We start from the raw sequence: 21,687 nt of genomic DNA on the forward strand, positions 1-21,687 counted from the left end.
CGCTCTGCTCGCAACAGTCGCGACTCAAGGTAGCAGCGAGCGGCTGGTAGCGATTCCTCGCTGCTAGAGCTGCGGGAGGGTCTCTGGCCAACCACTCCCCCGCTCTCCGCGCTGCGCTTTTCTCCCTAGCAGTAACATGCACCGGCCTCAGAGCTTCCGTAAGGCTCAACTAAAGTTTACAAAGTCCTTTTTGCAGAAGTTCAGCAGACGGCAGAGGCGACCTCTCCCAGCGCAGCAGCCGCTCTCGAGGTGGCACAGAAGAAGCCATCAGAGACCGTTTAAAACCCCACTTAGAACAGCTGCAGGGCACGGGACAGCACTTCTGGCTGCCACCGCACCTCCTGCCGCTCCCCCTCCGCTCACCGACTCGCACCTGAACACGACACAACGCAACCCCTGTGGACAGCAATGGCACCTATCCTACCTCCCCCCCCCGCCCCGCAGAAATAATCCCCGAGGGTCCAACAGCTGTTACGAATTTCCTGGCAATTGAAGAAGAGGTTCAGAAAGACATTTTATTCTTTTTTTTCCAACGCGTGGGGCAACGAAACCGACGGCCGCTGCGTTTTTCGCTCTCGCGCAACCCGCCGGCGCTAGACGCGGGAGTGCTCCTCCCCTCCCCCCCGACCCCGAGTACCCCGACCCGCCCCCCCCGGCCCCTAGCAAGCGCGGAGCTCGGCGGCGGGCAGCGACTGCGCTGCCAGGCCAGCAGGCGCCCGCAAGCGCCGCTTCCCAGACCTGGGCAAAACACGGTTCCGGCTTCTGGGAGGGAAGCAGGGCGGGAGGGCCCCACCACGGCCCCGCGCACCCCTCCACCGGGGCTTGCCCGCTCCCCGCGGGGGCAGGAAGTGACGTACCTGGGAGCGGAATAGAGCCGGCGCGCGGTCCGAGAGACACCGAGGCATCCATGGAGCTTGCGGGCACTGCGGGGCGGAGTCCGTGGCGGGGCCGCCCCCCGGCCCGGGCGAGCGCTGCTTCCCGCGTAGGTTCGCGGGGCACGCGCGGATCCACGCAGACTCCAGCGGCGGGCACAAGCGCTTACGCACGTCCTCAGCGCAGCCGAAAGCGGTACCGACCCCGGTCCCGGCCGGTGTCGGAGCAGAGCCCCGCGCCATCATGCCGCTCACGCCAGGACCAAAGATGGCGCTCCCCTCGCCGGTAGGTCGGAGGGGGGCCGCGCATCCGGTGCCTTCTCTCTAGCGTCCGGCTGGAAACACGAGGCGGGAGGCATTGGCGGGCGGCGCTCCGCGCCCGGCTCCGCTCTGTGCCCTTGGCAGTAGCAGCGCCCGCCGTGGCCATGGCGTCCTGGCCCACCGTGCCCCTCCTCATCAACCTCGGCGGGTCGCTGCTGGGCTTTGTGGCCACGATCACGCTGATCCCGGCCTTCCAGGACCGCTTCCTTGCCGCGCGGCTCTTCGGCGAAGACCTCAACAAAGCTTCGCGGCGGCCCGTGTGAGTAGCGCTGCCCCGCCGAACCGTGCGCCGCAGGGCCGGACCGCCGCCGGCCCCGGGACCGGGATCGGCCAGTCTGACTCCCCGCCTTCCCTTCCTTTCAGCCCCGAAGCACAGGGCGTGATCAGCGGGGCCGTGTTCCTGATCATCCTCTTCTGCTTCATCCCCGTGCCCTTCCTGAGGTGCTTCGTGGAGGAGCAGTGCGTGGCCTTTCCTCACGACGAGGTGAGGCTCGCCTGGCGCCGGGAGCGCGGTGGGCACAGGCGGGGAGCGGCCATCGGTAATGGGGGTCCCGTTCTCTGTCCTGCAGTTCGTGGAGCTCATCGGTTCGCTCCTCGCCATCTGCTGCATGATTTTCCTGGGCTTTGCCGATGACGTTCTGAACCTGCGCTGGCGCCACAAGCTCCTTCTTCCTACCATGGCTTCCCTCCCGCTCCTCATGGTTTACTTCACCAACTTTGGGAACACGACCATCGTGGTGCCTAAGCCCTTCCGGGTGCTGCTGGGCATGCACTTGGACCTGGGTAAGTTACAAATCACCACAAGCCATCATCCAAGCGGCGAGCGATCAGTGGAGGGGGTCACCTCACGGCACTCTGTACTGCAGAGGGAACACACGAAGGATTTGCTTAAGTAACCAGCGAGAGGGCGTGACTCCACCCACTAAATGTTAGGCTGGAAAGAACATCCAGAAACCCAGCATGCGTTTGACCGTGCATAGATAGGCACCGGTCCTTTTTCCAGGATTCTGGCGACGCAGTTGAGCGCCGGGTGCACACGGCACTCAACCGCCGACACCAGAACGACTGAAGGACAGAAAAAGAGCGCCACGATCTGCTGCCATGTCGCAACGGCTTGCTGCTGTCACCGTGTCGTGCGTACGTGTACACGTGACGGCCGATTCACGGGAGAGGGGGTGACTTATTAGTAAGCTACCGCTGTCAAAACTCACCACGATCGCTAGGTAATGGAGCGTTGTACAAAGCAGGAAGCGAGAGCTTCGGTGAATTGGGCTGGGGCCTGCTTCGCCAATCAATACCAAAGCACTTGGCTCGCTCTGATCTGCAGGTATCCTCTACTACGTGTACATGGGCATGCTAGCAGTGTTCTGCACTAACGCCATCAACATTCTCGCTGGAATTAACGGAATTGAAGCAGGGCAGTCACTGGTGATAGCCGCTTCCATTATCGTGTTCAACATTGTAGAGTTAAACGGTAAGGAAGATAACATATATGTTTGCGGGTGCAAAAAGTAAAGGGAGATAGAATCCTAGCTTTCAATATCTGGTATTACTAAAATTCAGATGGTCCTGTCTTATCACAAACACTTTTTTTTTTTCTTTTTTTTCTATAGGGGATTATCGAGATGATCACATTTTTTCTCTCTACTTCATGATTCCCTTTTTTTTTACCACGCTGGGGCTGTTCTACCACAACTGGTAAGAGGATGGGCATTCAAGAGTTTCTTCGGAAACATCCTTTCCCTTTACTTTCTCCCCTTCCAAACAAACAAAACCACTTAACCGACATACGGGCAGAACACCGGAGCGTAGACGGGCTTCTTGCCAGAACCGAGAGTGCAAAGCATCGACCCACTGGCAGCTTTTCTTTTTATGAGGACAATTCCGGTCACGCCGGCTCCCCAAAACGCACAGAATACGCGCCCCCTCATCTGTCTCGCTAGCCGTTTTTTCATACCATATTCTCTGAAAGTCAGGTTGTGGGTCCCAATCCCGCGGGTTTTAGCATAAATACCTGCAATTGTCGTTTGCACTGTGTGGATCTGCTGCAGTTCCCTCTCGGCCCCTAACCTGCCACGTGGGAATGCGTTCAGCGGTTATAAAGTCATTTTCATGGCAACAGCAATCGTGACAGACCTTTGCTGTTCTGCCCTGTGGATTGCAGGTACCCGTCTCGAGTGTTCGTTGGGGACACCTTCTGCTACTTTGCCGGCATGACCTTCGCCGTGGTGGGGATCTTGGGGCACTTCAGCAAAACAATGCTGCTTTTCTTCATCCCGCAAGTGCTCAACTTCCTCTACTCGTTGCCTCAACTCTTCCACGTCATTCCTTGTCCCCGTCACCGGCTGCCGAGGTAATGTACCCGAGTGACCTGTAATGGTACTGCAGATTGTGCCTTTTATCTCCGACACCAGCTGAGGAAGGTGGTGGTAGGTGCTCTTTTTTAAAGCCATCAAAGCAAGTTTTGTCGTTAAAAGTTAGCTGGCTCGCTGTGCCAGCTACGATCGAGTCATACAGTAGAGGTTTCTCAAAGAAGTTAACTTTTCTGACCACGCCATCCCCCCGGATACAGAAGAGTGATTTTTAACAATGTTAGCATATGATTATTCCCAGCTACAAGACTGAGAGAAGTTGATACAGGCTGCTTTTAATGTCATTGCCGTAGGATCTGCTAAGATTTCGTAGTAGCAAGCATTCTGTGGCACTACGCCGTATCGGCGATTGTGTCTGCGGGCGTTAGATTATTCTATTTTATTTTTAAAAGTCTACAGCTTTATGCGTATATCGGGGGGGGGAGGTGGGAGGGAAGTCTCCTCCTGACTCTGCCCAATCCGAGGGACTAGGTATCGGCAGCTGTCGTTAAGCATACTGGATTATTCCTGCTTTTTCCACCACTGGATTTCTTTCTCAGCTACTCAGCTAGGGAGCTAAGTCTGCTTATGTCTCCTTGCTCTATCCAGACTAAAATGTTAATGTTCCTTTTAGGCTCAATCCTCGTACAGGGAAGTTGGAGATGAGCTACTCCAAATTCAAAACTAAGAGCCTCTCTGCCCTGGGAACAAACATTCTGAAGGTAATAGCCAGAAAACATTCAAAATCCAAATGCATTTTGAGGCGGTGATCAAAAATGCGAGAGGAACAGGATGGGAGGGAATGCAGAACTTCTGGGTTCACTAGTTACTTCCTGGCTCAAGCCCAGAAGAAAATAACCCGCTTAAGTCCACCGCGATCCCTCTCGGTCACTCGATCGCGTTAATAATCGATCTTTCAGAATAATAGCTGCGTCCCACGACCATCGTAAGCCCGTCCCATCTTTTTAGTAAGAGCACGAGCCGAACTACAGGGACAGTACAGCAGAAGGGATCTTGAGCAAAACCAGCCTGCAAGCATCAAACCTACCTGGTGAAATAGCATGCAATATTTCTTTCCCCAGGCGGTGAAGATCTTGCACGTAGTAGATGTGAGGAGTGGAACGGATGAGGATGGCGAATACACCGAGTGCAATAATATGACACTTATTAACTTTGTTATAAAGCTGATTGGACCCACCCACGAGCGAAATCTCACTCTCCTGTTGCTACTCATTCAGGTCAGACAAATGGTTCCTCCAGCAGAAAGATGTACTCTGCAATAGAAAGAGATCCAAACGGGTCTCAAGAGTTTCAAGGGGAAAGGGGGAAGTAAAGAAGTGTCACGCTCTTCACAGAAGATGCGGTTAAGCTGTGGCCCTTGAGGATAACCAGAGGTTTACACAGCTCAAGGAGGAAACAGATTCCTCCCCCCATCCCTGCCCCCCCCGTTCATTCGCAACTAATAAATACAAAACCCCTATGTTAGCTTGGGAAGATTCCCAAGGCACAAATCATTGGATGCTAGAAAAACATTAGGAAAGCATAATGCCTTGCCACTCTGACTCGATACAGCCTTTTTCTATGATGTTCTGGTGTTTCAGTCACGCCAAATAACGCAGTCCTGGAGTTATCTCCAGCTGGTGGAGTTGCATAAGCACGGCACACGGCTCAGCGGTACCTGGAATCCGAGCGGGGCGCGGGAGCGTTGTGAAGCAACTTAGAGCGCAAGGATAACGCGCTTCACAGATGCTGCCGCTACCTCTATTCAGCACGTGAACTCTTGTGCGTGACAGAGTAGAAACACCGCTTTTGGCAAGGCCTGCGTTGCTTAGTCACCCACGATAAAATTCTTTTTTCACTCTCAGCTCAAAGATAAGAGATTCTTATTAGGAAAGAGAAGAGACACTTAGCCAAATTCCCATTCGGGAGGAAGGACTTCCAATAAACAAACCTGGAGACCAAAAAGGGCTTAGGCAGACTACATCGGGGATAGGAGAGGACAGGAAGTACGTACCGCTTGGTCTCGAGCCCAGTCACAGCAGAGAAGTCTTGGCGGCACCTTCTCGTAAGGATGCTGCAGCGCAGCTTTGACACGCGGTATTTTCCATTACAAACCACGGGGTTTATGTTAGGGTATAGGCTTCTTTAGAAGGAAAGAACTGTTCCCAACCATTCGTCTCGTCCGCTTGTTCTCACAATACGACTGCGGGCAGGCACACGCGGAAATCCCCTGCGGATAGCTACGATTCTCAGAGAAAGAAGGGAGGACTTTGGCTAGACTTCTGCCTTTCATTTTTCCGTACCTAAAAAATGTAGCCTAAATGTTATTTAGCGAAACGAGGCATGCTGGAAAGCATAGCAAATCCATCTGGAAAGGAGGAATCTGCCAGCCTGTAAACTATTTAACACTATAATGTTTCCGTTGTCTGTCTGATTTTTACCTAGGTCCTGGGCAGCACGATTGCATTTTCAATCCGGTACCAATTAGTGCGCTTGTTTTATGATGTCTGACCGGGCTGTCGGGGAGCAGGGGAAAGATTTGTACCTGCCGGTCAATTTTCTCCAGTTGCTGACCAAATGATTCAACTGATCTTGCTCCGGCCTTCCAAGAACCTCAGGACCCCCGTCAAAATGCAAGCGACTACTCTGCGTGGGCCAGCCCTGAGCCCTAATCATCATCTTTTCTTTTTTTTTTTTGTGCACAGAAGGCTTTTGTCCGATTCTGCTGACAGAAATGATTCACTGCTACTTGGACATCGTTGTTACTGGGAATACCTTTCCGAGGGGAATTAAACGACCCAAATGTTTACTCACAGCACTTAGGGAAAGCGGGAGAGATGATGAAATCTCTGTACATCTAACGAGCACGTTACTGTTCCCCGAGAGAGAAAACGGGAACTTTAATTTCTGTGAGACTCTGTACAGCAGAACAAGTAATCCAGAATCCTCTCCTGGCTTCTCCAAACTTGTCTTCGGTCCATGGACATAAAGTAACATGTTATAAACCATACCCAAAACTCAGAGCGCCCCGAGAATAAAATAACTCATGGTACCCTCTCCCCTTCAGTGCTTTGCCTCGAGAATATTGACACCCAGTGAAGCTAGGTTACATGCTCCGTCCCTGTGGCCTTCTACCCTCCTAGGGGGGCTGATCATTTCTGCAGTAGACTCCCTCCTCTTTCACAGCTACTGGGAACGTTCCAACCAAAGGGATTTTATTTCTGAACATCTCTATCAATCATCTGCCTTTCGGCTTCCTTGGTGGAACAGGACACAACTGGAACAGGCTAGCAGAGTAAGGATCGCTGTGTCCTTGCGTAACAGAGGACATCAGTAAAAGCCTTAGATTAATATGGAACTAAGACCCTGCAGGCTGCAATTGCTTTTTCCTCAAATACAAATCGTTATTGCGGCACCATAGTTCACCATAGAATTGCTACCTACCTGACAGAAAAACACCTAACAGCCATTGGAGTACCAGGTTAAAGAGTCCGCACGAGATTAAAAAGAGCAAAAAGCGAAATAACGCAACAGCAAAGACAGGGACACTGAGATAGGTGACAGTAGAAGTTGCTGAGTTCAGTACCTTAATAGATGCAAGGCTGCCTCACTTCCACACGCCCAAGTCCAGCCAGTAGCGAGGTGGGAGCGTGTTCCCGGGAGGCAAAAATGCACATGTCCAGCAACACTGATCGACACAGAAAACACACAGCACTCAGATGTTGACAGTACAAGCAGCGAATCCTCTTCCTCCTCTCCAGCCATCAGTTTGGAAGTCTGCTAGTAGAGTATATTCATATAAACGTATGCATGTACACACACAAACATTACAAATCCCTTCAGTAGCTGGCCTTAAAACGATCAGTCTGTCCACTAACTAGCCGCCAGATTTCCTGGCACTAGGGCATATGAATACCTGAGGTCCACAGTACTACTCTACTTGCTCTTACTCAAATCTTCTCACCTAGAGAGTGAGAGGGAGAGAGAGAAAGAGAGAGCATGAGAGCGAGAGAGAGCGCAATCAATCTCTCTGCTAGCTGATCCAGACGTATGGCCTGCCGGTAGCCAACTCTCAGACGCCAACCCTGTTTTCTCCAGTAAGCTGGCTTAGACCTACCTCCAGTAAGCAGCCTGCCGACCCCGATTTCTCCTGTATCTGGTCCCGGATCCCTCGCTCCAAAGTCCGTTATCCTACTCGCTCGCCGCTAGCGTTCACACACGCTGGCATGCTGCCCTAGCCCCAGGCCCCCCTCTGCACATGCTCCAGTCTTCCCATTTCCTGGTCCCACACATACGCTGTCCCCTTTGACCAGACGCCAGTTGACGGCGCCTAGACCTGCAGACGTACATACGCACGCAGGGTAGACAGTCCCCTCACCCTGGAAGAACGCTAGAAGTGGAGTTCAGTGAGACAGGACAGACTGCAGAGATAAAGGCTACCTATCAGCGACACGTTCACACACGACCACCTTCTTCACCCTGCTTCTCCTTCCACGTTCCCATGTTTTTTCCTTCCAGTCCACGTTGACTACTTCCCCACCTTTGGGGCTTCCCTTAAACAACCTATAATACCTGTCGCACATTCCCACAATCCCCTAAAAATGATCTCACAGTAGGTTTTACACATCCCCGAATGCTCTCACCCCATATGCCACCGTAAGCCCAATACCCCTACGGGGGGGGAACCTCCTCAGTCTGCAGGCATCCCTGGAGCCCCCCCACCTCACTCTGGAGGGGAGCCAGGCCGAGACCAGGCCCTGGGCCTAGGGGCCAACCCTGCTCCTCGAAAGCTCTGGTAGCAGGCCAGCCAGGGCAACATCACGCTGGTTCTGTCACCGGAGCGCCCCATTCACACAGAATCACAGAATCACTACGGTTGGAAAAGACCTGTAAGATCATCAAGTCCAACCTGGGGGAAAAAAAAAAAAAAAAAACACACCACAAAAAAACAACAAAAAACAAAAAAAACCCCACAAACAACCCACGCAAGCCAACCACCACACAACAACAACAAGGCACAACACACCAAAAACCAACCCACCCAACACCACACAGCACCATGTCCATCAAGCTACATCCCACAATGCCACATCCACACGCTCCTTGAATACCTCCAGGGAGGGTGACTCTACCACCTCCCTGGGCAGCCTATTCCAATGTTTCACTACTCTCTCGGTAAAGAACTTTTTCCTAATATCTAGCCTGAACCTCCCCTGGCGCAACTTGAGGCCATTTCCTCTAGTCCTGTCACTAGTCACTTGGGAGAAGAGACCAACACCCACCTCTCTGCAACCCCCCTTCAGGTAGTTGTAGAGAGCGATAAGGTCTCCCCTCAGCCGCCTCTTCTCCAGGCTAAACAACCCCAGCTCCCTCAGCCGCTCCTCATCAGACTTGTGTTCCAGACCCCTCACCAGCTTTGTCGCCCTTCTCTGGACACGCTCCAGCACCTCAATGTCTTTCTTGTAGTGACGGGCCCAAAACTGAACACAGTATTCGAGGTGCGGCCTCATCAGCGCCGAGTACAGAGGCATGATCACCTCCCTGCTCCTGCTGGCCACACCATTTCTGATACAAGCCAGGATGCCGTTGGCCTTCTTGGCCACCTGGGCACACTGCTGGCTCATATTCAGCCGGGTGTCGATCAACACCCCCAGGTCCTTTTCTGCGGGGGAGCTTTCCAGCCACTCGTCCCCAAGCCTGTAGCGTTGCCTGGGGTTGTTGTGGCCAAAGTGTAGAACCCGGCACTTAGCCTTATTGAACTTCATCCAGTTGGCCTCAGCCCATCGATCCAGCCTGTCCAGATCCCTCTGCAGATTCCTCGTCACTCCTCCGCCCCTTTGGGTTACCATGACCGGCCCTTACTCGCATAACCCGAGAGGTGACACAGTCAAAGCTGCTTACGCAGAACTGGTCTTGAAGCGTTATCGCCTCCTGTCAGGAGTACTAGCGCTCAAGCAGCAGGTGCTTCGGGGGCCCACGGGTGAACGGGAAGCACGAGGGGCTCTCTCTGCGAGACAGTCAGCTCGTCCCGAGCGCAGTCAACAGAGGTGCACCACAGCATCGTGTCCGGCCCCTCCGCTGCCAGCACACCGGCCGCAGCTCCCCGACGAGCGGGCAGGCCCACCGCCGCGCAAGCCCTGCTGCGGGGGCCGGCGGAGGCGGTCTGAGCGGTAGCGCCATGCCGCGCCCCCTCACACACCTCCTTCCCCGCCCCCCCCCCCCGGCGCCGCGTACCAACGGCCTCAGCACGGTATGAATTTGGCGCCCTACCTTCTTATTGGCCGGTCTCCGTCGCCAATAGACTCGGGGAAAGAGCGGTGGTCTCCCACAGGCGACCAGTCAGCAAAAAGCTTCTTCCGGCAGACGCACCAATAGCGAGGCGCGGTGGCGCTGTCCAATGAGCTGAGCCCTACTTTGCGGAAGGTAATAAAAAGGCTGGGTGCGGGGGCCCCCCGCCTCACTTCGTCGCAGAGCTCCGGGGAAGAGGGAGCAGTGCCCGACAGCGTACCGAGGCGCCATGTCTGGCCGTGGCAAGAGCGGCGGTAAGGCCCGAGCTAAGGCCAAGTCTCGCTCGTCCCGGGCCGGGCTGCAGTTCCCGGTCGGGCGCGTTCACCGGCTGCTGCGTCGCGGGCACTACGCGGAGCGAGTCGGGGCCGGCGCGCCCGTTTACCTGGCCGCCGTGCTGGAGTACCTGACGGCCGAGATCCTGGAGCTGGCAGGCAACGCGGCACGCGACAACAAGAAGACGCGCATCATCCCCCGTCACCTGCAGCTGGCGGTGCGCAACGACGAGGAGCTCAACAAGCTGCTGGGCGGCGTCACCATCGCGCAGGGCGGCGTTCTGCCCAACATCCAGGCCGTGCTACTGCCCAAGAAGACGGGCGGCGGCAGTGGCGTGGGCCCCGCTAAGGCCGGCAAGAAGGGCAGCGGGCAGCAGTCGCAGGAGTACTAGGCCGGCCGGCCGGCCGACCCCCCCGGCACCACACAAAAAGGCCCTTTTCAGGGCCACCCCCATTGCTCACCGAGAGAGCTGCGATCCGCGAGGGGGAGGGGGCGCGTCTCTGTTCTGCCGTCGTGCTTGGAGGCGGTGCTGGGCCCCGCCCGCCGGGGCTAGCGGTGAGCTGGGAGCCGACTGCAGTAGTGGCGAGGAACCGGCCCGCTCGAGTCCAGCCAGAAAAACCATGAACGGAAGAGCTGCTCCATAAAGACTTAAACTTACACTGGGGTGCTTATGACGTAACTGTATTTATCGTCTGTTACATTCGGTGGACATTGCATAGAGAATAAACAATACTTCATTTCCAAACCGGGGCCCCGGTAAGGTGCCGTTTCAGTGTTTCTACAAGGCACTGTAATGCACGAGACGTGGTAGCGAGTGCGAGGAGCCACGGTACAAGGAAAGGGCTAACAGTTACAAAGAAAGGCACAACAGCCCAAATTTGGGCTTCCTCTTCACCTCCCAGTTAGCATAGACAAAGGCCCATCTCAGATTGCCTTTAAAGGCAAGCATACAAGGGAAACTAGACACTGTCCACTTACTTCCCAATTCATTACCGGCCAATTGACAAATTTGCATCTGATGATAACCGCAAACTTAATTTCTTAGCTTAACTGACACCTATGATGAACACAGCTAATTTTTACTATGAGGAACCCAGTACTAGGAATCCAACATCAGTCTTCCTCTTCAGAGTTGCCATGAGCAAATGGGCCCAAATAATGATTACCGAAAGTACTTTAGTACCGTCAGCACGGTACAGCACTTCACTACCATCACAGCTGAGTTCCCGATGACAATCTGAAATGAGTGCCTTGTTCCTAAATGGAATAGGATAACACTTACAGTTGGGGGGGGGGGGCTTTTTAATTTTTTTTTTTTTTTAAAAACTTTCTAGCTACAAAAATTGTTGAAAAAACTTCACAGAGACACTTTGCAATTTAGAGAAGGGCAGAGAGGGACAAAAACCCTGAACAGCATAAACTACTCAAGTTAGTCAACTTAGTATTTCAAGTTTTTGTGCCCAAATATCAGATAAGACCGGTGCGAACGTTTAAATAAATCCCTTCCTCCCAAGGAGGACCACAGCGTAGCTGCAGGGACTTGCTACAGTTGTAGCAATCGCGCCGACCGCACCACCAGCTTAGCGGGCATCGTTGAGCTGCCTTGCCACGCTAAGGATATGCTTAGCTCCCTTGCTCAGAAGTAAACTAGCTACTTCGACACCAAGGTTCTCTGCAGCTTCCTGGGCCTGACCAGGGACATTCTTGGCTGTGATGGCAACATGCTGCACATCGTCATTCGGTCCATCTTCATTCTGCAAATATAAACACCTCAACGTAAGGCAGCAGGAAGGAGCGGGCAACGAGTAGTTTAAGCCACGTGTGAAACGGGGTAAAATCTGTGGCCTGAGGAGCCTCGAGAACAGCGCACTGTGACAGTTTCCAAGGAAGCAGACCAAAAGTAATAGATTTCAAAAGGTCTGGTTTTGTCATTCAGCTTCAGGTTTGGATTTTGAACTCACCACAGTTCACATACCTGTTGGGGATAATTAACACTGGTCTGCATAGTCTCCTTCAGGCTATCGGAGCCATCCAAACTGTAGACTGCTCCTGTCAAATACAACTGTGAAAGATGTACAGAAGGGATTAATACCCCGTTAACAAACAAACAGAACAGCAACCAGCCTTCTTTTAAAATAAAACAAACCCACAGACCACGCAACATACGAAGCTAAGTCTGGAGGGGAAGGCTTTTGTAAGTGCAACAGGATCAGCGAGAAGAGCGGTACAATACAACTGTAAGAAAAGTCATCCCCATTAGGGAAGATGCAACTTCGAAAGGAAAAAGCTGAACTTTTTTTCTAGCTTCCCACCCCCTTGATCACACTCCGTTGTGTCAAAACACTGATTTTCTGGGGTCAGAAGCGAGACTTTCAGTGCAACACTACCTTTAAAGAAGGGGGGGTGGAAATCTGATACTTATGATAAGGGCGTTTTTGAGAAGACTGAGCTTCAGTAGCCAGACCCATTCTCATACTCCTGCTTTGGACACAAACCCAGAAGGCTCAAGTCAGGAGCCTATCTGCCCTAATTGGCTATAAAGATAGCTACTGGAGTTATCTTCAGGGAAGGATCAGGGAACATGCACAGACTGAAATAGGTTTTCAGAAATAACGCCAGATAAATACAAAGTACTCCTCACCTGGCCATCTTTCAGCACAGTGTTGACGGCAACGGGGACACTACATCCACCCTCCTGAAACAGAAAGCAGCCGACACTGAGGCTCCGACCCGACACATTCGAAGCAGAGGCCTCCGAAAAGTTTAGGCTGCAGACAACCCTGCCTATCGCTCTTCAGGCCCTTCTCGATTCAAAAGTAATCTCTGCTTCGCAGTTTTAGGAAAGCGTAACAGATTTCCCATGCTATGGTGTTAGGTCAACTAGCAGAGCAGTATTTACAGCTGCAGGCAGAAGAGCAAGGATGCCACACCTACCAAACGTTTCATAAAGGCTCTCTCAGCAATACAGCATAACACAGTGTCCACATCATGCAGGGCAGATACCATATTCAGTATCTCTTGGTCCTTGGCACGAACTTCCACTGCTAAGGCACCCTAGAAGAAGAAGAAGAAGAAGAAACACACAACATAGTAATTCCTCAACTTCATGCATCTCTGTGCACACTCAGCATTGGTCATCAAACAGAACTGAGAGGCTTGGATGCATTTCACTAAGGGAGCCACATTTAGACATTTACAGAAATGAACTACAAAACAATCCACTGGTTGCAAAGACATCCTATAGCAGCTGCTGTAAAGGGAAGATCAGAACTTACTTCGCCAAGCGTTCAAGATCATGCTGTCGCCTCGAACCATTCTAGACCCTACCACCTCAGTTATGACTGCATATATAGAAACACTCAACCCAATGTCCCTTCGTGACAAGAAAGCTGGATAAATCCAAGCTTCCCAACCTTTTCTCAAGAAAAAGATCAAATGCTGAATGAATAACAGTGACAAAACACATCCTTTCTAAACTGGAAACGAGATGGGGGGAGTGGGGGGTTAAGGAACTGCACAGTACCTGACAAACGCATGATCAAAAATCACTATTTCAGACTGAATTCGCAGATTCGTCACTCACAATCGCTAACGCAGAGCCAGCTCGGGTTTAGCAAGTTTGATACCCACTGTGCAACACTGTGGAAACTCAGCCACACAGCCAGCATGGGCTGGAACTGTTTGCCTGCCTAGAAACAAGAGCGCTGAGAACGTGCTCCAAGGCAGGTGTTTCAGCTCCATCCTACGGGAGTTAGGACACCACACATAAGGGAGGGAGCGTCACAGGGCAAAGATACTATGGCAGCTCTGCACAATTATCCCGGTGCAGCGCAACACTGACCCTGCCGGAGCCTGCCTCATATCTGCCACGTCGCCCCAGTGTAGTTGTGTCACGTTACTTTTACCGTTTACTCTTTTTCCATTACCGATGGAAATCGGCCCCCGCCACACCGGGTAACAGAGCTGACTACCATTCTTCCCACAAGCTGTGCCTAAAACAGCGGAACAGCCAACAAAAGAGAGCAACGTAGTAATTCTTTGGCAACCGACACAGGAGAAGTGTTCGGCACAAGTAACTACTCTGACGCGTAGTACCGCTGCCGGCTTTCAATACACGGTACGGCTTAAGATACAAAAGTTGTAACATACCTGTCCAACAGCATAGAGACAATCTTCAGGGCTTAGGAGCTGGAAGAAAGCACAACCAGAGTTAACTCAAGTTGCACCTTTCAGAATATAGGAAGCAAGAGCCAAATTCTATGCTCGCCTCTAACATCAATTGATTTTGTGCCTGACCGAAGAAGTATCGACTCCCCCTTCCCGTGCCTCAGTGTTCCCACCCCTAAAGTAAGATAATGCACTTTCCTTCACCCGGACTGTAAGACTTCGTTAATTAGCTAATCAGAAAAACCTTAGTCACGCACGCCGCTGCGTTGCTAGACAGTAGTATTGTGAAATGCTGGGAGATGATCAGATTACAAACTGTTACTGCACCACGGAAAGCTGAACAGTATAAATTTCCATACAAAGAAAACAAAAACAACCAAGCAAGCAAACAAAAAAAAAATCCTCCCTGAAGCGCATCAAATCACGAGCTAACGCGGCAATGGATTCAGCAGACCGCACGCTCATCTTTGAGATGACAACCGCAAGGTCCGAAAGGCAAGCGCGGTTGACAGTTCAGCAGAGAATGGTATTTTCTGCTTCGTTGCTCCTCACCTGGCCGATGCGATTCTCCCAGCCCATTCTCTTCAGCCCAGCAGCAGCCAGGATGATGGCACTGAAGTCTTCCTTCTCATCTAGCTTCTTTAAGCGGGTATTTAAATTCCCCCTCTGTAGAAGTGATTAAGCAAGCATAGAAACAGCAGGCGAACAGTCCTATAGCCACTTAACATTCGCTTGAGTGCGTTTACAGAATGTACAGAATCCAACAGCCTCCAAATGAGAATCAGTCAGAGTACCATCCTGAAAGAAGCGTTAAATAGGGGCGATTGTTTCTTTAAATAGAATTTTGCTGAGCATTATGGAGTATTAATTCAAGTGCCAACTCTGAAAAGATACATATGTCATTAAGTACGTTATTAACACCCGACACCAACTCCTTTTGCATAGCAAAGAACTAGATTACTAGGACTGAAGTAACGGTGCCTTTTACTACTAGTTCAGCAGCCCGCATCGGAACTAGTGGCCCAAATAGCACCTGGGGTATCAGGAACGAATCGGCATTCGGCCACACCACTGCGACAAACGCACGGTAGGTCAAGCAGGTTTTTCAAACGTTCCTTAACGTAAAGTTCATTTGCATCCCGGATCTCAGCTAGACTAAGGCTGGCCCCTTCCTTACAGCCTCATGAGAAAGCAGAGGACAGAATGGGCTACGGTACTCTATACGCCCCTCTCAGAATAGGTTAGTGGAGGGCAGCATTTGAGGAAGCAGTTTGTTCTTGTAGGTCAGGCGGTATAAATCAGCCTCGATCATGGATTTTGCATTCAGTTACATTTTCCTGTTTGCAGCTTTACCCAGCTTCCACATTTTGCCAGGAAAGGATACGATATCCCTGAATTCTAACTGAGGGAACTTCTTTTTGAGCTGGGCTGCTCTCCGAAGCGAGCTGGTTCCAATCACACTGTGGGGAAAATAAAGTCAGTGAAATCCAGAATACTCCTATACTTTCCTCCAGAGAGAGATATGTCAGAACTTTCAAGGAAACAAATGATGACTTTTTTCTTTTCTTTTTTTTTTTTTTTTTTAATTGAAACAAATATCCAGGAAACTGCCACTTATTTATATCTCCTTAGAAGAAAGAAAACCACTCTGTGAGGTTTAGCATAAAGCCTGGCTGAAGCTAGATGCAGGCAAGCCACTCCCAAGGAACAGATTTACAGCAGATGCTTCTGTAGGGCAGCCCCCAGCCACTATCAAGGACTGATGAAACCTCATTTAAAGACCCCAACACTTGTCACAGAAAAAAAGACCCAGCTGCCCCAAACTGAACCAGACATAGCCAGACAACTGAAGTTACTAAGATGGACGGATTTCATCAATGATAGAAATGCAGTGGGAGGAGAACCTTTGGAAACAGTAGGGTGCATAACTGGAAACCACAAAAAACTGCCAGTCTGGGCAGTAAGCATTTCCTTTCTAGACATGTACGCTATTCACTTTTCTCGGTACCCCGGAGCCTAAACCAGACGTGATTTTCCCGCTATCCTGCAGAGAAACGCGAGCCTATGTTTGTGTCACAGCTAGTTTGTTTCTTTTACTTTTAAAGTGTGTGTGGGGGAATCTTTCTAATAGTTACCTTAACCTGAGTAATTTTACTCAACTGTCTTAGACAAAAGACTCCAATAACCTCTATGAAAAGGCAGGTAATTCAAAATGGAGAAACTGCTCATGCTCCCAGAACCATAAGAAAGCGATACCAAAAAAACCAACAAAGAAATCAGAACCGTCCGGGTGAGAACAAGACCATAGTTCAGGCCTACGCAAGCTAAAATGCTGCACCGGACAGCCCGTCTGCATCGTACACATTCCCTTGCAGTAAGCACAATACAAAGGAGCAGGAATTCACTCTGGAGACCGTGGTAAGAAAGGGTCTAACTTGAGAAAACACCGCAACTCAAGGGTGGCTCGAGAGATCCAACCTCTCTCGGCGTGCAGCACTCCCATGAGACAGCGTTGCTCTTTTCAGCAAGTGGGTTCAGCATAACGTCTACGGAAAGCTAACGGAAGGCAGTGTAAAACCACTACGGGATAAAGGAAGGAGCTCATTGACTAGCTGCTGGGAAGCATCAACCAACTCTTGCCTTCCATTTTTACACCTGACTGTCTTCCCCTTCCTCTCTCCACTCACCTCTTTTCAGGAAGGAGGCTCAGTGTTTTCCCACAGTTTTTGGGATGAAAGACGACAGCATCTAGTGGGTTTTCCCGTCTGCAAAATAATGCAAGCGCAGAATGGCTGACACATCATTTAACGGAAGGCTGTTAAGCTGAACAGTTCTGCTATCGCTCTCCAGAGAAACTGCCTCTAGCTCCAAAATACCCCCATCATCATGGTAAAAGCAAGAATTTCCAGCAAACCTGCTGGCTACAGAACACTAGGACAGCTCTAACGTTTCCACTGCCTCAGAGATTAACCAGAGGGTGGTCAAACTTTGAACACCTAAAAGACCTAAGCTGCCTTTGCTTTCCTACAGCTACAAACACCATAAAACGCCAGTCCCTCGGAGAATCAAGCCTCGCCTCCACACTTACTTGCAGACAGCGCCAATGGTAAAGCCAGGAGGAAGAGAAGTTGGCAGGTCCTTCAAGGAGTGAACCACAAGGTCAACTCTAAAAATTAGAGGACAGTAATTACTGAACAGATGGTTGAGCTCACGCAGTACCTACCAGAGGCCTCCAGGTCATCTACAGAAATGTGTGAATCCACCCTGGGAATTAATTTGAAGAAGAGGGAGGCATTTCAGGATTCTACAGCCAGAATTACTACAGAATTCTAGCGTTACTCCAGGAAAGCCACTTCACCTTTCTCTGTCTCTCTTTTCCCACCTGTAAAATCAGACAATGCCTTCCTCCCAGCAGCGATGCAAGACACATTACAACCATCAGGTTGAACGAGGGGAAGATGCTGGAGACATTCACACGGAGAGACTCATCGTACCAATACGAAACTAGTACGCTGTCTGATATTACGCTTCAAACTGAAAATTTTAGCTAGCCAAAGTAAAAGCTACCTGCTTCGTTACAAGGCAAACAAACATCATTGTAAACGCTCGAGTCTCCGGCATTTTTTCACCGACTTTACTCAAAAATGCAGTATCGCGTGCCTATGCGTTAGACACGCAGAAGAGTATCTTTGGTTTTAAACCTACTTTAACTAAAGCGTAAGCACCACCGAAACCCTCCTCAAGACACTGAAAAAGAAAAAAAAAGACAAAAAGAAAAAAAAGCGCACTAATATCTCTCTGCTCCAGCAGGAGACTGAACAGAGTTTTTCTGTAGAAAGAAGTTACCCAGAAAGCAGCACAACCTGCCCATGCCCAATTCTCATCTTTAGCATGCAAATAAGTTAATAAATGTTAACATAATAACACTAAATATGTTATGCAATATGTTAACACCACCAAGCAAAGTATTTTTAAAAGAACGTACTTGTAAGCAGGAATTAAGACTAGATTACATCCTCTCCGATGTGCACATAACACACAAATCCCGGGAGGAAAAAAAAAAAAAAAACAACAACACAAAAAACCCCAACAAACCTAACTGAGCAGACCAAGTGCCACAACCACTCCACTTCAAAATATGTGGCCTAAGCCCAGGGTAGAGAGGGAAAAGAAAAAAAAGAAAAAGACTTATCAAAGGATTTCTCTCTTAGCCAGAGAGGTACCAGAACAGAAGGAAGTTAGATCACATATGCAGCAGGCCAAAGATGTCCAAAGAGCACCACGAATGCCAGAGGAGGAAGAGAAAACAATGAGGTCTTACTCATTTCTTTCGAGTGCATTTTCCAGCTCTTTGGTGAAGAGGCTCTTCTCCCCGATCTACACATAAATGGAGGAACATCATGAATCACAAGAGAAACACATCGGTAAATATATCATCACATACAATTACTTGTTATGTAGAGGAAGAAGAGATCCTTTACCTTGGAAAGCGCTGTATCCAAGATCTTGTCTCCAGTTGTTGACATGGCAACTGCTCAGAGAGAGAGCGCACAGGCAAAACGTAAGGCTCGGACAGAGGACCTACGCCTAGACTGGAAATATCTACGTAAACATGTAACGAGCAGTACGGTGTCACGCGCTACACGTGAACACAGACTCAAAATAAATATAAGAGCGGCTCACTTCTAGAAATACGCTGCACTCAAGACAAGTGAAACTGAGACTTCCTTCACTGTCCTCAAAAACAGAGCAAGGGGAAAGAGGGCAGATTTTGGCAAGAGCCAACCCAATGGAAATCGTCACGTTCTTTCTCTGGAGTGCCAGTAAACAGGTACTCGGCGGTTCTCTTCAGCGCAAGGCTGGGCTCCCATTATTCTGTTGAACACCTCAAGCCCCAGACAGGAAAATGTCCCTAACGCACAGCAAGGTGCGACCAGAGCGACACCGGGTTCTCAAATGGGGCAACATAACACCATCTGCGTAACATACTCAGACCTTCCATCATCAGGAGCTTATGAAACCCATCTCTCTCCCCTAGAAGAAACCAGCAGCAGTTGCTCAGCCACGCAACCTAACTGAATTCAGACGGCACTCTTAGATAAGCGGGGTCGAATCCTCCTCCTCATGACAGCACTCTATGCACACCTCTTGCACGCAAAGATAAGCGGCTGGCTCCTGCTGCCATCTACCCCAGGGCAGCATCCACAAAAAAAACTTACCAATCTCAAAGCGGAGGTGGGGGTATAGCTCACGGAGCACCTCGACTACGCTGTCAGTTTGAATCCGGGCCAGCTGCAACGAAGCAGAAAGCAAAGCCCTAAACAAAGAGCACATCGTCCATACAGGAGCTAGAGGGGACGTTGCCATTCTTCAACAGTCAGGCGTGCGTGACCGCTACGTTCTCTAAATCGAAAGCATTAGAAATAAGTAGCTCCAAGTAAAATCACTCACACGTACAAACTCCTCAAACTGCATGAACTTGTATCACGACCAGAGCGTTTCACCAAAGAACTTATTTTACTGACTAAGCGGCAGAATAACATCTCCCCGTGTCCAGCGCTACGTTGCAATCCAAGCACCAACGAGGCAAAGCAAAGAATTTATCGAGTTAGGAAGAGCGACTAGAGCAGAAGCCTGCACGTCAGGATTTGCACGCTCTGCTTCCAGTCGCGTTACGGTCATTAGCCGTCCCGCAGTCAGAAATTCCATTTCTCTATACCACCCTGGCACTTTTATTCACAGACAGCATTTACCTACCTAACTTTGAGCCGCTGCGGAAGGCGACTGCTGAAAGACACACACTCGTTAGCAAGCACGCAGAAAGGTAAGCAAAACCATCCTCCTGTTGCTCAGTGACGAAAGAACAAGTCATATCGCACGCTGGGTACCCTCTGCTTTTTCTAAGAGTATGAATTTTACCAATACTCCAAGTTTTGGAAAAAGCTAGTAGGATTTCACTGCACCACTGGAAAATCTATAGTTACTGGCAAATACGAGTTATTTATCCTCTATAAGATCAGAGCTCTATTTAGAGGTTCTACAGACCAAAAAAAAAAAACCACACACACACTTAGGTCTGCACACACAGCAAGCAACAGACCTTAAAGCAGTAAAGTGCAGGAAGAACATTCCCTTACATAAGAACAGCAGAAGCAAGTAGACTAAAACCGGAATTGCACGAGCAGAGGATCGTTCCACACACGCAAGAAGCGGCAGCAGGCTCAAGCAACCGCAGGTGACTTTCAGCTTTTCTCCAGCAGATGAACTGCGTAGCCTGGGGCAATAAACTTTGTTCTCCAGGCTGCAGTTTCCCTATATATAAAACGAGTGTAAGCAGGCTGCTTCCCTTTGTAAAGGGCCACAAGGGCCTCAGGTTAGAAAAGAAGGCAGCACGCACGCGCCACTACGTCCCTCGCCCCAAAGTCTCTGCGAAACGCTTTTTCTAAAGTACAGAATTCTTCCTAGAAGGTGCTACCAGAATGAACAAGATTATCTCAGACAAAGGCCTGAAGGACGTTTATCTCCCCTTGCGAGCCTGCTCCTCCCTCCTGCAACCAGCTAGCAAGAGATACCAGCCGTATCTCTAGACAGCTCCCTTCCCTGTCCTTCGTGAGGGCTGAAGCCATTAGTCGTTGGAGACTTTGTGTTGGGTTGCGGTGGGGGTTTTTCCCGTCTCCCTAGAAGAGCTGCACAAGCCTCGAGAGTTAGAAAGCCCGCTACAAGATCCCCGTTATCCCGGGAAGGCGTCCACACCCTCAGTTAACTGCGCAAAGGCAGCGCTATTTGGAACTGACTGTCACCCAGAGAAAGCGCTTTCAAAACTTACTCCAGGAGTCCCAAGAAAGGAACCAGGACCCTCCCTCCCGCTCCCGCAGGGCTCTCCCGCGAGGGAGCTCAGCCTGCCTCTGCCGCCTGTAAGCAGGAGAGCCCGCAGCACCTGTGGCGCCACGCTACCTCCCGTCCGATTCAGCGCTCGCTGAGCCGTTACTCGAACTTGCTTCCCGGGCCGCAGAACTACCGGCACCCGGACCGACGAACGCCTGTCCCTCCCACGCGGGATGCCGAGGACGGGAGCCCTCCACGCGCCCCGTACCCCATCCCCGCCGCTGCGTACCTGGCTCCGGCGGGTGCCCACGCGGACCGCTCTGCCGCCCACGCCGTTCTCGCCCTGCGGCAACAACCAGGTCAGCGGCCGCCCCACCGTCGCGCCTGCCCCCCCCCCCCCCCCCCGCCCCGCCGGCGAGCCTCCTTCCGCCCCCGCCCAGCCCCCGCGAGACCCCAACTCACGGCGGCCGCGCCCGGCTCGGCCATGACACCGCCTCGCCCTCAACGCTCCCCGCACTGCTTCATGGCGCGACCCCGCCCCCAGGCGTCACTTCCGGATGCCCACGTAACCCGCGCCCTCCGCCGGCTCG

The 21,687-nt window shown here is 51.1% G+C and overlaps 3 protein-coding genes across 3 annotated transcripts; 2 read left to right on the forward strand and 1 right to left on the reverse strand.

Annotated features, from left to right (window-relative positions):
• The first annotated feature begins 1,297 nt into the window (after nt 1-1,297).
• On the forward strand, nt 1,298-6,579 carry DPAGT1 (dolichyl-phosphate N-acetylglucosaminephosphotransferase 1). Its single transcript, XM_059829710.1, has 9 exons — nt 1,298-1,452; nt 1,557-1,677; nt 1,763-1,976; nt 2,521-2,667; nt 2,807-2,891; nt 3,358-3,546; nt 4,179-4,266; nt 4,627-4,782; nt 5,990-6,579. Exons 1-9 carry the CDS (start codon nt 1,298-1,300, stop codon nt 6,053-6,055), a joined length of 1,221 nt encoding a protein of 406 aa, XP_059685693.1. The 3' UTR covers nt 6,056-6,579.
• A 3,482-nt stretch (nt 6,580-10,061) lies between these two features.
• LOC132319296 (histone H2A) lies at nt 10,062-10,551 on the forward strand. Its single transcript, XM_059829797.1, has one exon. It carries the CDS (start codon nt 10,062-10,064, stop codon nt 10,494-10,496), a length of 435 nt encoding a protein of 144 aa, XP_059685780.1. The 3' UTR covers nt 10,497-10,551.
• Nucleotides 10,552-10,753: 202 nt separating this feature from the next.
• Nucleotides 10,754-21,583, reverse strand: HMBS (hydroxymethylbilane synthase). The gene is made up of 14 exons (XM_059829795.1): nt 21,534-21,583; nt 21,387-21,483; nt 19,492-19,564; nt 18,754-18,803; nt 18,594-18,649; nt 17,361-17,438; nt 16,960-17,037; nt 15,657-15,732; nt 14,825-14,938; nt 14,255-14,293; nt 13,040-13,159; nt 12,747-12,800; nt 12,081-12,167; nt 10,754-11,859 (listed from the first exon to the last, which is right to left on the reverse strand). The coding sequence occupies exons 1-14, from the start codon at nt 21,581-21,583 to the stop codon at nt 11,686-11,688; spliced, it is 1,146 nt and encodes a 381-aa protein (XP_059685778.1). The 3' UTR covers nt 10,754-11,685.
• Nucleotides 21,584-21,687: the final 104 nt, after the last annotated feature.

Source organism: Gavia stellata, chromosome 26 (genome assembly GCF_030936135.1).
Source record: "Gavia stellata isolate bGavSte3 chromosome 26, bGavSte3.hap2, whole genome shotgun sequence".
In the NCBI taxonomy this organism is placed as follows: domain Eukaryota; kingdom Metazoa; phylum Chordata; class Aves; order Gaviiformes; family Gaviidae; genus Gavia; species Gavia stellata.

Excerpts from the sequence above, each read along its gene's own strand:
- LOC132319296 (XM_059829797.1), top strand. The coding sequence starts at position 10,062 with ATGTCTGGCCGTGGCAAGAGCGGCGGTAAGGCCCGAGCTAAGGCCAAG.
- DPAGT1 (XM_059829710.1), top strand. The coding sequence starts at position 1,298 with ATGGCGTCCTGGCCCACCGTGCCCCTCCTCATCAACCTCGGCGGGTCG. Across the intron at positions 3,547-4,178 it reads CCCCGTCACCGGCTGCCGAG|GCTCAATCCTCGTACAGGGA; the intron begins GTAATGTACCCG and ends TGTTCCTTTTAG. Across the intron at positions 4,783-5,989 it reads TCCTGTTGCTACTCATTCAG|GTCCTGGGCAGCACGATTGC; the intron begins GTCAGACAAATG and ends ATTTTTACCTAG.
- HMBS (XM_059829795.1), bottom strand. The coding sequence starts at position 21,583 with ATGGCCGAGCCGGGCGCGGCCGCCGTGAGTTGGGGTCTCGCGGGGGCT. Across the intron at positions 18,804-19,491 it reads CCACCTCCGCTTTGAGATTG|TTGCCATGTCAACAACTGGA; the intron begins GTAAGTTTTTTT and ends CTCTCTGAGCAG. Across the intron at positions 12,801-13,039 it reads GAGCCTTTATGAAACGTTTG|GAGGGTGGATGTAGTGTCCC; the intron begins GTAGGTGTGGCA and ends TTTCTGTTTCAG.